Below are 16615 nucleotides of genomic sequence, written 5' to 3'. Positions count from 1 at the left end.
TTGTGTTGCAAACCTTTCTACTGTAATTTCCACTTTTGCAAAATCAACGGAAACCATTTAAAAGGGCATTCACGTAATAGTAAAGATCCATACAAGATTAGTTCATAAAAAAAAAGGGTTTTTGGAACTATAAAATTGTTATCTGAAACTTTGTTATGCAATCGTGTGCTAAAAAACACAAGACATAAAATGTGAAAGTGTGAAAAAGTGTAATTTAGGAACTGAGACATTTAAAGTTTTGTAGATACAAGCAAACGTTCCACAGTGTTCAACTCAAACATGGTTACCAACAAAGCAAATATTATTAAATTCAGTTCTTACAAAACCAATGCAAATTTGTAAACTACAAAACCAGATTACAGATAAAAATTGTACCTTCTCGAAATGGTATCTAAAATTTGCCCAGTAATCCAAAGGAGGCATTATTGATACATTTACTGAGCTGCTTTAACAGAAGTAGTTGCAGGGAGGGAGGAAAGCAAGACCACCCAATTATGTGTGCGCATGTTCAAAGTGAGCAGTAACGTGCGCTCCCCTATGTGGAAACGACATCACCATAGTGCCAAGTGTTACTTGAGAGGATTGCGGCCAAGCGTCCTTCCTCTGTGACACCAACCTGCGTCTTGTTTGTGTTCTCAAGTCGAGCGTCTGACTCGCTGAGAAATACGCTGCAGACTACAAACACTTTCATATGATAGACTTTTCACTATTAAAATATTTGATTGCAGATATGAATTACAGAGTATCCAGAAATTATTCACTAATATAATATTTTGTTATGTTACAGCCTCATTCTTGACAAAGTTGTTGACAAAAGACAACTCATAATGACATAATTAATATAATTAGAGTTCAATTATTTTTGCAACTTTATCAAAAAATATAAGAACGAAAATACACATCAGTGTTCCAAACCTTTGATGTACCTTTGGCATCAATTTTGAGTTTGATGCCACAAGCTTGGGAAGTTTTGCCCATCTTTCTTTGGAGCACCTCTCAATCACCAACAAGTTGGATGGGACGAGTCGGTGCTTAGCCATATTAGATCACTCCAGAGAAAAAAAAACCTAATACTCAACACCACAAAATCCAAGGAAGTCATTCTTGACTTCAGGAGGCCACCCACAAATCCAGCCCCACTCATCATAAATGGAGACTGTGTGAAGAAAGTCCACTCCTTCAAGCTCCTGGGCGTGCACATCTCTGATGACCTCTTCTGGTCTGCTAAAAGGGCTGTGGTGGGGAAGGCCAAGAAGCGACTCCACTTACTGAGGGTCCTCAGGAGGAATAACCTGCAACCGAAATTGCTGGTGTTCTTCTACAAAGCCACAGTGGAAAGCATTCCTGAATACAGGATCACCATGTGGTATGCTGGGAGCACGGCACCAAACAGGAAGAACATACAGAGAGTAATCAACATAGCCCAAAATATCAGTGGCTGCTCTCTGTCCAGCCTAGAAGACATTGCAATACTGCACCAGATCCATTAATATCATAAAAGACAATTCCTACCCCAGCCACCACCGCTTTGATCTGTTTCCCACTGGTAGAACAAAAAGGCTCAGAAAGACAGCTTCTTTCCTAGGGCCATTACAAACCTAATGGAACAAAACTAAAAACATCTTGTGACACTGTTGGATTTATTTCTCTTTTTGTTGTTGCCAAATGAAACTGTAAATATATATATACATATTATTGAACAAAACTCAATACTCTTGTTTTTGTAAATTGCTACTGCTAAATGTTATTGCACCTATTTTCATTGCACAATTGTTACAATGCACTCTTCTTTTAAACGTTGTTATTATAACTGAGGCCAGTTTTTCTAAGCACTATTTTGTAATGTTTTTCATCCTATTCATCCTGATGTGTAGAGGTTTCATGAAGCAACTTATTCTTTGACATCTTGGCTGTGTGCTTAGGATTGGTGTTCAGCTGGAAGATGAACTGTCACCCCACTCCAAGGTCAAGAAAGCTCTTAAGCACATTTTCATTTAGTATATCTTGACATTGCTGCATTCCCCTTTCCTTCTATCCCGATTTATCTCCTAATTCCTACAATTGAAAAACATTGCCATAGCATGATAATCCAACAACCATGCTCCACTAAAGGAAAATTATTTGTCCAGTGATGATTGGTGGCAGGTTTCCACATTCAACATTCACATTCTATGACATATCAAGCAGAGAATTTTGTTCCTCATGGTCTGAAAGACCTTCACGTGTCCCTTTGCAAACTCCACCAGGCTGCAATGTACCGTTCACTAAAAATGGCTGATAGATTGACCATCGAGTTTTTAGTCACCTCAATTCCTAAGCCTCTTTCTCCTTCAATAGCTCAGTTTAGAGAGCAACTCGAGGCAAAGTCCTATTTCTGAATGATAGAGGGCACTTTGCTCATTGAGACCGTCGAAGCAAATGAAATTCTGTACTTGCACAGATTTGTGCCTTGAAACAATCCTCTTGCTGAGGTTTACAAACATTTCCGATGATTTCTGTGTTGTTCATGCTTGGGCATGGATAAGAGCCTCACATGGATAAGAGCCGTACCTTTCCTAATCATGTCTAATCAAGTGAATTCACCACAGGTAGACTCTAACTAAGCTGTAGAAATGTCTTAAGGATGCGCCTGAGAACAATTTTGAGCTTCATAGGCTGTGAATATTTATGTAATATATGTGTGGTTTCTTACTCTTTTCAGTTTTAAAATGTTTGCAAAAAATCTATTGTGCTGTGAATACTTTCCAGATGAACTGCAAATGCTGCTCGAGTCCTCTCTTAAAAAATGTAGTGTTGAAAGAGCTATATACACCATAATGTTTTTCAACAAGCCGTCTTGCTTTATATTTAAAATTTAAGTGAAAACCAAATGGAGTCGATCAAAACCCAAGACTGTGAGGGTTCATTACCATGATCATAAACAACAACACAATTAAAACACATTTAAATACTGTGTTTCCTTGCTATTTTGCACATGGCAAACAGTAAAAATAAATCCAGGGTTCCTAATATTGCAACAAGCTGACACTGTGTAATCATGTAAAATGTTTCATTTGGTAATGACGGCTCAAATAGCTATCAAAGAGTTACAGTGTCTTGGATCAGTCTACAATGTATATCATTAGTGTCCAGTAGAAAAATTGAATATCTAAAATCATCACATTTTAGGGGCAAAATAAAGACAGAATACAAAGCCACTTAGAAGATTGCTGACACACCCCTTTCCCAATTTCCCATTTTGGCTGCAGGATGGCAACAGCGGGTTCCCTCCGAAACACCTTTTTTTCTAGTGATTAATTAATAAGCATTTTTGCGGGATTCTGTGTTATTGATTTCAAATTTGTTGAGCATAAAAATAATAAAATTGTTTTATATTTTATCTTTTTTTTTGTAGATTTATAAATATTTTTAATGAATGCAACATGTTTTTCAGTGTTAATGTGTTTATATGAAATATAAAGTTGATCCTTTTTTCTTCTTTTATTTCTTTTCTTCTGTTATTGTATTTTTCCTTTTGTTTGGTTTCCATTTTTGTATATTTTTTCTTAATTTCTCCCTTTTTATGTCATTCTATGCACAACGTTACATAATAATTGGTGATGTACCGTTTGGGACCCAAAATAGACGGGTCATTTTAGTGAGCCGACGCGAAAAATCCGGTTCTCTAAAAATAGTTGGAATTCCAATCTCTACAAGAAACATAAGAAAATAATTCTTTAACATACAATACCTTTTTTTAAAGTAACGGAAATAGTTATTTTTCCCTGGTAACTAGTTCCTTTTTCTAGAGTAAATTCGTTAATAACCGAGTTACCTTTTTAAGAAGCAGAGAGGAACTATAAGTAATTACTTTTTAAAGTAACGTGCCCAACACTGCTTACTGAAAAAACATTTTCTACTGAAAAAAACAGGTGCAACCTGATTCTACAAGGTACAGTATATTTATGTTCGCTGGTCAGCTGGAGTTCCAAACTTGCTTAGCTAGCTGGATTAATAGTTGAAGATTGTTTCCATTCCTATGGGAGAAAGTAACCTTTGACTTGCTGACCACTGTCTTAAAAAGAGTTTTAAAATAAACAAAACCATCTAATGTCAGCATTGTTTACCCTGTAACGACCAACAAGCCAAATACAAAAAAAGTTAGAGGGTAGAATCTGGTGCACCTTCCTGGTTGTTGTCAAGGTGTCGTTTTCTGACTGATTTAAGTGTAGTGTGCTTTTCACTTTGTCATGACAACTAGAGCAGCACGACTCTGAAGTGGAAAACAATGAGGCAGATAAGCGAAGCAAGCTGAGCAGCAAAGGAATTAAATTATTACATTTTGATAAGGGTTGGGAATGAACCTGCAGAAAAATTTTAGATTTAGATCAAAATACTGCCAATATTTTGGTATTGTGAAGACATGTAAATAAGCAAAACGGAATGTGCTCTGATATTTACTTCTAATTTAATGAGGAGGGTTTGGCCAATCCTGTCATTAGTGGAATTCATGTTTATGTAAACATCTTTGTGGTATACAATGCCCTATGCATGACTACTTTGGCTGTTTTTTTTTTCTTCGTTGGTGCCGCAAAAAACCTTCTTCCTTAAATAGAGAAACAATTTACACACTCTAACTCTGACTAACTCTTATAACAAGCCTCCACATCCTTTTCATTATATATATTCTGTAACGATGACAAAAATGCCACAGTTATATTAAGACAAATATAGTGAACATACAAGCTTTCTTGTTAGCATCGTAGGAACACAACTTGTAAATACGCGAGACTCAGGAATGAACAGTGTTGGGCACGTTAATTTAAAAACGTAATAAGTTACTGTTACTCACTACTTCTTCCAAAAGGTATCTGACTGAGCAACTGAGTTTCTCAATGGTGAAAGTAACTAGTTACAAGGGAAAGTAACTATTTCAGCTACTTTTGAAAAAGGTGTTGTATGTCAAAGGATTCAAAATTTTCTGAGCAGTATTTGAGTCAGATGAAAAGAGAACAACAGACAAGGAGTTGTACTATAGGACTTTGTAATAATTATTGCCTCTCATCTGCAAAAGATGTATCCTTTACTTGAAGCCCAACAAAAATAAACAGCAAACAATATAATAAAATAACAATCAGCAGTAAACAATATAATATAAGCCTAATAAATTACATCTAACTCTGACAACCTGAAACAACTGGTCAAGTAAACATAGCGTACTGTACTTCACCTAATTTGTTCACCACAAAGGTCAATTGTAAAACAATATAAATTGAGTTTCACTCGATAGAATACATCACAATCTCTGGTCAGACAACTGCTCAAGTAGACATATGCTACTGTACTTTAAGTATTGTCAAACAACAAAAGTAAACAGTTCAACAATATAAAGTCCGGTGTAAAAAAATAAATCAAACTCTCACAACCTGAGGCAGCTGGTCAAGTATAAATCTGCAACTGCACTTCAGATATTTTGCTAATAACAAAAGTCAACAGTAATACAACATAACATGACTATCCAATCCCCCTCTCTACCTCTCTCACTTCCTCCCTTCTCTCCCTCGGTCTCTATCCTCCCCCTCTCTCTAACCCACCCCCCCTGCCTCAGCTGACAAGACTTCTCTCAATGAGGAGAGAGCAGCAATTTTGGAACAATAGTTTTTAAAAAATGAAAGAATTACTAAGAAAGAAGTGTACACTCGTTTCCCCAAATGAGATGTTAAGTATTGTGCATTAAATAGCGCTCTTACTCTTGATATTACGGTAGGACGTTTTCCATTGTGTGACGTCCTGAATGAAAAATCCCGACGGGCTGGATGTGGCCCACGGGGCGTAGTTTGCCTACTCCTGCTCTACATAATCATGTCCCCTGCAAAAGTCACAGCCATGTCTGACTGTGCAAATGAAAAATAAAACATGCTTACTAAAAACTAATTTACCTTTAAAAGGACCATGAATGGTCAATTTAATGGACAATGCCATGGAAGTTCTGATTAAATATGTGAGGGTGCATATTTAATATTAAAATAAGTGAACGCACGAAGTAACAACAAAAAGCACGATCAAATATGTCATGCTGAACTAGATGATACCGGGACCACTGAGATTTCCTGACCCGAAACCTCGCGACTGAAAATGGCCCAGTGGAGATCACGTGCCGGAGCTCTGGTGCCGTGCTGGATATTTTCTTGCTAAGCGTTTAGCGAGGGGGCCCTGGCCCCAGAGTTTGAATATTGAAATAAGGACAAAGGCAAGTGGAAGGGCATCCCAGGAAAAAAACTAGGCCATTGGATTCAATTAGCCACGTGAGGCCAGCAAACCACGCACACATACAAGGTCTCCATTGATTCCAAATTGGTAGCTAATGAATTGTAATTGAAACCGACTGACAAAAGCTTTGCCGCCTCAAACATGCAACACACATTCAGAGTTTGAGGCGTTACTGAAAAAAAAATGGTTACCGTTACAAGCTACTTCATTGAAAAATCTGTTCCTTTACCCCCCCTCAGCGCGTAACTTTGAAAGTAACTAGTTACAAATTATAGTATATACTCGTATTGAAGCAGACCACAAGCACTGCTAAAAATAGCCACATAATAAAATAAATAGAAGAAATTGTCTACATCAGGGGTGAGCAAACTTTTCAGAAAGCGGACCAGATTTGGTAAGATGAAAAGCTAAATTTGCCCTCCGTGAAAGGTTTGCAGTGCTTGCTGAACAGCGTTGGACCTCGTACCTCGCCTTTGTAGCATTTTTATTTCACTCACAGGCTCTCGCCAAAAAAGTGCTGCTGCTCCTCTTGATGTTATAGTCTTTGTCAAAAGCCAGAGTCTCTTGGCAAATTAGGTAGACACAGTCATTTTGGATTTCGTGAAAAAATACTCGTAAGTTACACTTGTTAGCATGTCATGGATAGCATGTTTTGTCTGGCAGTGCCTCTTTATATCATATTATTTGAAAACAGCCACAGACTCTTGGCAAATTAGGCAGACACAGTTGTTTTGGATTTAGTCGAAAAATGACTCCAATTTCTATTTGTCCTGGAAGCAGTAGCCCTCACAGTCAACTTTCCTTTTTTTTAATTACAGTCACCATGTCAGAAATGGAGTGGGCTAAAATTCTCAAAGGAAACTAACGGCAAGGTGCCATCATCTAGTAATACTTTTTAAATGAAGTAAATAGAAACTAAGTAATTCCTTTTTTTTCCAGTAATGCACCCAACCTGGGTTACCATGAAAAGTAATTGCGTTCCAGGAAGAAGTCACTGTGTAACGGGTTACTCCCAAGACTGCACACATTATACTAAAACCTGAAGTTGAGACACGTAATGATTACAAATGCACAGGAATCAAATGGAACCAGAAAACAAGCGAACAAACATACCACGGATCGAGGAGTTCTGACAGGTCTGGAATGGGCAACCAGACGTGCTAAGGTTTCCTCATCTCCCGGCCGCTCTATGACGTGAGCGTCGTACGCCACCACGATGGAAACCTCCTGCATCATCTCCGCTCACGAGCAGGAGAGAAGCTAGCGTCTGACAGCTTTCGCTTCTCTCTGATAGCAGAGGCGGCAACGGGTTTCATTTCAGAGACTCTCACTCTCGGAGTAGAGTCCCGCCCACCCGGGGCGGGCTGGCAGGGGAAGTGAGGCAGCAGTACAACACACCTGTTTGTTTGGCTGAAGTATGCCCTTTACCACCCCTTACCACCCCCACTCCCTGAAACTAGCGGAGCACGACAAAGGGGGATGATGACTTTGCCTTTTCTTCTTTTCCGCTGACCCGCTTCTTCCAATTTCCTCTCCTTCTTAAATATTTATCTCATGAAAACTCACATTGCTCGAGGTATTTTGAAGTCTTTGTTCACACCTTACACTCAAGGCACATTAAAAGGAAGCTGACAAGCGGAATGGCTTGTTTCTCCACGTGATTTATTATAGCTTTAAGACAAGCTTTCGTTTTAGCGGGAGGACCCCATTGCAAGAATTCTACATTAAAAAAAACATTTTAATTACAGATGCAGCGGGTTCTCTTTCAGGGTTCCAACCCTTTTTAGAATTTGAATTGTATTTACAGGGAGTGCAGAATTATTAGGCAAATGAGTATTTTGGTCACATCATCCTCTTTATGCATGTTGTCTTACTCCAAGCTGTATAGGCTCGAAAGCCTACTACCAATTAAGCATATCAGGTGATGTGCATCTCTGTAATGAGAAGGGGTGTGGTCTAATGACATCAACACCCTATATCAGGTGTGCATAATTATTAGGCAACTTCCTTTCCTTTGGCAAAATGGGTCAGAAGAGGGACTTGACAGGCTCTGAAAAGTCAAAAATAGTGAGATATCTTGCAGAGGGATGCAGCACTCTTAAAATTGCCAAGCTTCTGAAGCGTGATCATCGAACAATCAAGCGTTACATTCAAAATAGTCAACAGGGTCGCAAGAAGCGTGTAGAAAAACCAAGGCGCAAAATAACTGCCCGTGAACTGAGAAAAGTCAAGCGTACAGCTGCCAAGATGCCACTTGCCACCAGTTTTGCCATATTTCAGAGCTGCAACATCACTGGAGTGCCCAAAAGCACAAGGTGTGCAATACTCAGAGACATGGCCAAGGTAAGAAAGGCTGAAAAACGACCACCACTGAACAAGACACACAAGCTGAAACGTCAAGACTGGGCCAAGAAAAATCTCAACACGGATTTTTCTAAGGTTTTATGGACTGATGAAATGAGAGTGAGTCTTGATGGGCCAGATGGATGGGCCCGTGGCTGGATCGGTAAAGGGCAGAGAGCTCCAGTCTGCCTCAGACGCCAGCAAGGTGGAGGTGGGGTACTGGTATGGGCTGGTATCATCAAAGATGAGCTTGTGGGGCCTTTTCGGGTTGAGGATGGACTCAAGCTCAACTCCCAGTCCTACTGCCAGTTTCTGGAAGACACCTTCTTCAAGCAGTGGTACAGGAAGAAGTCCGCATCCTTCAAGAAAAACATGATTTTCATGCAGGACAACGCTCCATCACACGCATCCAAGTACTCCACAGCGTGGCTGGCAAGAAAGGGTCTAAAAGAAGAAAAACTAAAGACATGGCCTCCTTGTTCACCTGATCTGAACCCCATAGAGAACCTGTGGTCCCTCATCAAATGTGAGATTAACAAGGAGGGAAAACAGTACACCTCTCTGAACAGTGTCTGGGAGGCTGTGGTTGCTGCTGCACGCAATGTTGATCGTGAACAGATCAAAGCACTGACAGAATCCATGGATGGCAGGCTTTTGAGTGTCCTTGCAAAGAAAGGTGGCTATATTGGTCACTGATTTGTTTTTGTTTTGTTTTTGAATGTCAGAAATGTATATTTGTGAATGTTGAGCTGTTATATTGGTTTCCCTGATGAAAATAAATAATTGAAATGGGTATACATTTGTTTTTTGTTAAGTTGCCTAATAATTATGCACAGTAATAGTCACCTGCACACACAGATATCCTCCTAAAATAGCTAAAACTAAAAAAGCCCCACTCCAACTTCCAAAATATTCAGCTTTGATATTAATGAGACTTTTGGGTTCATTAAGAACATGGTTGTTGTTCAATAATAAAATTAATCCTCAAAAATACAACTTGCCTAATAATTCTGCACTCCCTGTATTGTCACTGACATCAACATTGTGAAACATTGTAAGCAACGAGATCAAACATGGCTCTCCAGTGTAAAACATGCAATACAGAGACTTAGAAAAGAAATAGGATAAAAGACTCTCAGGATGAATAGACAATAATAATAATAATAATAATAATAAATTACATTATAGGGCTTAAAGGGCAGCATGGCAGTGCAGTGGTTAGCGCGTGTGCAGCACAGCTCTGAGGTCATGATATCGAACCTCGTGGGTGGAGTTTGCATGTTCTCCCCGTGCCTGCGTGGGTTTCCTCCTGGCACTCCGGTTTCCTCCCACATTCCAAAAACATGCATGTTAGGTTAATTGGCCGGTCCAAATTGTCCCTAGGTGTGAATGAGCGAGCGAATTGTCTGTCCCCGTGTGCCTTGCCACTGTCTGGCAACCCATTTAGGGTGTTCCCTGCCCACTGCCTGAAGATAGTTGGGATGGGCTCCAGCACCCCCGCGACCCTACTGAGGATAAGCGGTGCACATAATGGATGGATGGTGCTTAAAAAAACTGGCCTAAATTATGATAAAAAAGAAAGAAGAATATTGCATTGTAACAATAATGCAATGAAAGTAAGCAGAATAACATTTAGCAGCAGCAATTAAAAAAAATATATATGTATAATTCACAAGGTATACTGTATTTATTTATTTTTATTTCACAGTTTTGCTCAACAATATATTTTTTTTCTCACAGTTTAATTTGACAACAAAAATATAAATGTACCCCAAATTGTAGCAACATATGTTTTCACAGTTTTGTGCCTTTGTTTAGGGTTGTGATTGCCCTGGGGAAGAATCTGTCTCTGAGCCAAATTTAGGCACGTTAAAGACTTTCAAAGACAGTTTTCTCCAGTACCTTTTAAAGAACAAATCCGGTGTGATCATGCATTTTGCAGGGCCACCAATATATCTATCTGTAGTTTATGTATGCAATTTAGAATTTCACGTGTAAATTTATCAGGACATATGATTTTTAAATCTTGAGTATATTGCAAATATATTTGAGACCATTATCTACCCATATAGGTATTGGGTAAAAATGACAGTAATATGTAGCGTCAATTTTCAGTTGCAGAAAATACTTCCCATTACAATTTACCACTGTGAAACACTACCTTAATTTTTTGCATGGCCCATATTAAATGTCCATAATTAATATGTATTCCTTGCACTAATACACATTTCATAGTGCCCTGTTTAGGTGTAGTATGCACCTGTTTTCTTAGTTGTGGCCCGTAGGGGGCGATGACCCTTTATAGGACAATGCCCTACAAACTAAGGACAGCCACAATTAATCACGAGGGAAGAATAAATGCAATGTAAAAGCGAAGCCACCAGAGAGGAGGGTCGTTATTATTTTTAAGCACACTTGTAGAAAAACATCCCAACAATTTCAAGCATTTGCAATGATTTTACCCAGAATTCAAGACCTTTTCAATCTTTGGAAACATTAAATTCAAACATTTCAATGATTCCTACCACCCATACAAACCCTTACTCTTTATACGAGCACCTCTTAACACAAGAATCAAAGCAGTCTAAGAGACTACTACTAGAGACTGCTCACCGCCTGTGGATGCTGACCAGAATCATCGGCTTGTCCCGTTTGCGCATGCAAACTACTACAGGCAAAAAAAATACCTCCCCCAATTGCTCCCCCTTATTATGATTGCAAATCCTCCCTATAAGCAATAATGAACCTTACAATTACAACAGGGCAACTATTCACAGCAAGACAGACTATGTAGAATACATCGACAATATTGGCAATCGACGACGACGTTGTCGTATGCTGCTAGTGACCAAGACCATCAGGATTAGAACTGAAAGGGGCAAGACGAGATCAGTCTTTGCAAAACGAATTTTCCATATAAAAATTGTTAACCGGGTAATTTGAAATTTTCAAAAAACAAATGAAATACGGGTTTCATTACTAAATTTTGTGCAGGCTCGGGGGAGTAACGGAATACATGGAACGGCAAAAATGATGTTGGCAAGCTGTTTGGATTTATTTTCATTTTGTTTCTGTCGCATTTTATGCTAGTTTTGCCGGAGATCAAAGAGATCAAAGCATGAGGGAAAGCTTACCACATGTTGTGAGTCATAATTGTATTCATATTTAGTTTCTTTTGTCTTTTATTAGCATATTTGGTATTGGAGTAATCCAAAAGTAATTGAAAGTAATCCAGTTAAAGTAACCCTACCCAACACTGATGCTAAGAATAAGCATACATTTTAATTCGTTAAAATCTCATTTATTTTATCACTGTATTGTTTATGTCAAATCACTATTCGAATGTGTTTTTAGTGATCAGGAAGATCTGTTTAATAGCCATTTAGTCTTCACTTGGGTGCTTTTGAGAAGATGGGAGCGGACCAATTGGGTCTTAGTGATCTCATATTGGGAAGATTTTCTCATTACAGGAGCAACTTGAGCTACGATCACGATCCTGGAATGACTTAAGCCATGACATATGAAGAGGTGCCACTGTATAGGAGATGACAAAAAAACATTTGAGGTGCTGTACTTTTTTAAAGTCGTTTTTAATTGTTGTACTTTTAATCCTGTTTAACCAGTTTCCATGGTAATTTTGCATAGGTGTAGTGTGGAAGTACCCACTGTCATCAATCAAGTAACTTGTTACAATCATGTAGTAATTACCTGCATGTACAGACGCTTCCCTACTTACGACCATTCAACTTATGCAAAACGGTAGATACGAACAATTTTTTTCGGGATGTCGAAAAATATCCGGACAAAGCTGCAAGATAGATTTTGTATTGTCTGCACCATTTTTAGAGTACAGGACAGTGCTGTAGTGCTTCTTTCCGCTGCTACCGGCGTGTGGCGCTGTGAGAGGTCACCCAGCATCCACCCGGAAGTAAAAAAAAAAATCTGCTTCCTCTTCCTAGTTCGTGTGTAGACATTCTATATTTTCTATGTCTACACCATCTCCAGCGCAACAAATTCAACTTGAGAATGATCATTCGTAAGTTGGGCAGCGTCTGTACTACCTAAGCAGTGAAAAGAAATCGAACTATGTACATTGAAATGAATTGAAGGGCTGCAGTTTATTTTAATCAACATTTTTAGTCCAGTTAACAGCAAATAAACAGGACAAATATCAACAACGAAGTCTGGAAAAAAGTAAAAGTGCTGTCAAGAGATTAAAAACCAATGTGGTCTGTATTAATTAATCCAAGAAATCTCCTCAACTTTAAAGGTGGGGTGCGTCATTTGAAGTGTCCTTTAAAAGTTGAAAGTTTTTCTCTGTTGAGTTTGTGTTAACAGTGCCTAAATGACATCAAAGAGCCTTTAGGTTTTTTTTTCCCACTGCGCCTATCAACTTTTATCTTACTTTTAGAAAAGCTGTTCAGGACGTGCAACATAATTAAGATAAATGGGGTTGGAGAGTGACTTTATGCCTTGTCACTGTGTTTTTCTGTTAGCATGAAAATAGCAAAAGTAAGAAAAGGCCAGTTTCAAATACAGTCCATACACCCCAACCCAAACCTCCCCAAAAGATAAGAAGAGTTTATTCGAGCGAGTCCAAGAAATGCCCGCACTTGCACGGACAACATAAGAAACTGCAAAGATGACACAAACGAGTAAAAAAGTTCCAAATTCTGTACAGTCCCTTTAAGCTTTTACAAAATTAAATCAATTCAAATGAACTCATTCACTTATGAACTCATTGATGTCTATAACAGACAATGAAACTGAATGTGTTTAATAATTCATGCAAAAGCCTTGTCTAAGTGCTTTAAAAGTAGACACTAATGTTGTTGTATGTTTTTGATTTCTTCACTCTTTTTTTGCAATTATTGCATTATACTATTTAAGTATGTAATAGGTATATTCAAAACCACTGTTTTAGAATAATTGACTCTTAAGACATTAATACCAATACTGACTACTGATACCCATTGTCATGCATGCACAGAAATGAGGGGCGAGGGGGTAATCACGGGGTCTATTTTTTTTTTGAGGAAAATGTGATAAACAATTCTAATAGACACACCCGAGTAACACATTTTGACTTTTCTTGTAAATTGTACACAGATTTTTGTACATTTTCTTCTATAATGTTTGATCTGAATATGTCTAGATTTGTTTTAAAATTACAACGAAACAGTAATCTTTTAAAAAGGGTGGATGGGAAGAAGCCGTAGTAAAACTTAGTGACTATTTGTGCATGTCGCACAGATTACTGATTTCTTTTGAAAATAACTTAAGAATCCCAAAACATTTTCCTTAAAATCACATAACTATTTTGGCTATTTCTTACGCCTATTATTACTGTTCCAGATTGTGGATTGGAAAAGGAGATGGTATTGACTGCTTCCACTAGACCCAGTAGGTTTAAAGAACAAGTCAAGTCAAGTCAAGTCATCTTTATTTGTATAGCCCTAAATCACGAAGAGTCTCAAAGGGCTTCACAGATTATTACACTATATTACACAGACTATTTTTCAGCCGACGAGAAGAGTAGGTTATTCATATGCTATGGAGTAGAAGTGAGTTTTAAGTTTAGATTTAAACATTTCCACTGAGGTTGCAGATCGGATCTCAGGGGGAAGAGCATTCCACAGCACCGGAGCCCGGATGGAGAACGCTCTCGAACCAGCAGAACAACACTACAAGGCTGTGAAAAAAGTATTTTCCCCCTTCCTGATTTCTGTGTTTTTTTTATACAATATTATCCTTCACAAAGGTTTCAGGTCAACAAACTGATTTCAATATTACACAGAGACAACCCAAAGAATTACAAAATGCAGCTTTGAAATGTCTATTCTATTTATTAAGGCAAAAAAAATTATCAAAACCTATATGGCCCTATTTGATAAAGCAAAGGAGCTCCTGTATCATGCAGCAGGACAACAATCGGAAACACACTAGCAAGTCCACCTCTGAATGTCTCAAAAAACAAAACTCAATGAAGGTTCTGGAGTGGCCAAGCCAAAGTGCAGATCTACACCCGATTTTAGATGGCAGACATTATGGCAGATTTGAAACCATTTTGTAAAGAAGAACTGGCCAAAATTCCTCAAGACTCATTACCAATTATGATAAACGTTTTATTTCTGTTATCGCTACCAAAGGTGGCCCAAACCTCTATTAGGTTCAGGGGGCAATTACTTTGTCTCATAGGGTCAGTTGGTTTTGATTTTTTGTGCCTAAATAAATTGAATCGACATATCAAAACTCCATTTTGTATTTCTTTGGGCTGTCTCTGTGTGATATTAAAATTGGCCTGATGATTTGAAACCTTTGTGACTGATAAATATGCAAAAGACACAGACATCAATAAGGGGGTCAATACCTTTCACGGCACTGTAGTATCTACACCAATACTGATACCTAGTAAATATACTTGCTCATTGATTTCCATGTCTGTTGTTGAGCTTGCTTCTCTACCAACCAACTGGGCGATATTAATAATAGCAAAAACATTGACAACAAATCAGTGTCCCCAAACGGGATTCATACACCTTTTTTTCTAGGCCAAATTCAACCACTTTTAATACCTCCAAAGCCAATTTTCCAATGTTTCTAGTACCATAAAATAAATCGGGTGTGAATCATGTATACAGCAGAGCCACAAATACTGTATATGTATATATGCGTATATGAGTGTGCTTGCGTCTGCATTTATGAAAACATTAAGATCTTGAGTAAATCGGGAACATATTTGCTTTTAAGACATTTATTCAAAATATAGGTGTTAGGTAAAATGACGGTAACAAGTATCTTACATTTTCAGTTGCAGGAAGTTTTTCCCATTACAATTTACCAGTGGGAAACGCTACCTTAATTTTTTGCATGTCCCATTATAAATGTCCATAATTGATACCTAACCTTTGCACTAATACACTTTTACGTAAGGCCCTGTTAAAGTGTAGCATGCACCTGTCTTCTTGGGCATGACCCATAGGCGGCCATGACGCTTCATAGAACAATGCTGTACAAAATAATGCCAGCTGCAGTTAATCACTAAGTAAGAAGAAATGCAATGGCAAAGAGATGCTACTAGAGAGGAGAGTTGGCGTCATTTTTAAGAAAACTTGTTGATAAACATGGCAACAATTTAAAGTGCTTCACCCAAAATCCAAACACTTTTTTTAATCATTGAAAACACAAAATTTAAATTAAAACATTTTCGAGGATTTCAAGCACCCGTATGAACCTTCCCTACAGGCACACCCAAAACTATCTCATCATCATACAGAATCAGGAATTTCAGTGATTGAAAATAAGTTTTGGGAAAAAAAGGTAATTATTGAATCTAAAAAAATGCACTGGTTTGACAATCCTAGTATACATATAACATATACTGTGTGCGCTCCCATATGCTAAAATACAAATGAATACAAATCCTGCTATAAGCTTCAGTCTAAAGGGCGCCTAAGATCGGAAGAAATTCAAATTCCTTCCATAATCCTCCAAAAAGCTAAGCCACCCCACCACTGGTGCTGATGGAGGCAAGGTGGCAGAGAATGTCTTCACTATTTTAAGCACCTTATAGAGTTCCGTTGATCCGCTTTATATGTTGGCAGAAAAAAGGCAAGCTTAAAGTTGGAATAAACTTGGTTAGGCTTGGAAGTGATTGCAGATTTTTTTTTGACAGTGGGATATTTAGGGAGCAAAATAAAAACATGCATCTTGTAAATAAATAAGTTAATGGGCATATACACAGTAGGCCTTAACATTTTAGGTGCGGGAAACAATGCTTGTTTCCTTTAGAGCCCCCATTGTTTGCTAAACTTAATATAAACAGTTTTGTATTATTATAATAATAAAACATTTTATTGTGTTATGATTTTGAATACAATTTCAATTATGGTTCTTCCATTTTTCCTCTATGAACACACTGTAATTCCAGATAATTTGTGAAGGGATTTAGAGGTGTTACGTTGTTGTTAAACTAATTATAATCTCGTTAATTATTTAGATCAAGAAAAAAAATCCTTATTTG

General features: G+C 38.0%; 1 protein-coding gene across 2 annotated transcripts in view; it reads right to left on the bottom strand.

Annotated features, from left to right (window-relative positions):
* rabgap1l (RAB GTPase activating protein 1-like) overlaps positions 1–16615 on the bottom strand; it is a 146802-nt gene that overhangs the window by 12865 nt on the left and 117322 nt on the right. The window contains exon 1 of one of the 2 annotated variants that reach the window (XM_088349384.1): positions 7363–7556. The exons of the other annotated variant lie outside the window; for it this stretch is intronic. Within the exon in view, the coding sequence (XP_088205510.1) occupies positions 7363–7485 (123 nt within the window). The 5' untranslated portion in view covers positions 7486–7556. Of the gene's footprint in view, positions 1–7362; positions 7557–16615 lie in introns of those variants that run through there. 2 annotated transcript variants of the gene reach the window in all.

This window comes from Urocampus carinirostris, chromosome 12 (assembly GCF_059441175.1).
Source record: "Urocampus carinirostris isolate Australia breed hairy pipefish chromosome 12, RoL_Ucar_1.0, whole genome shotgun sequence".
NCBI classification, from domain to species: domain Eukaryota; kingdom Metazoa; phylum Chordata; class Actinopteri; order Syngnathiformes; family Syngnathidae; genus Urocampus; species Urocampus carinirostris.
Note: the sequence above shows the minus strand (reverse complement) of the source record. Positions and strands in the feature narration are given on the sequence as shown.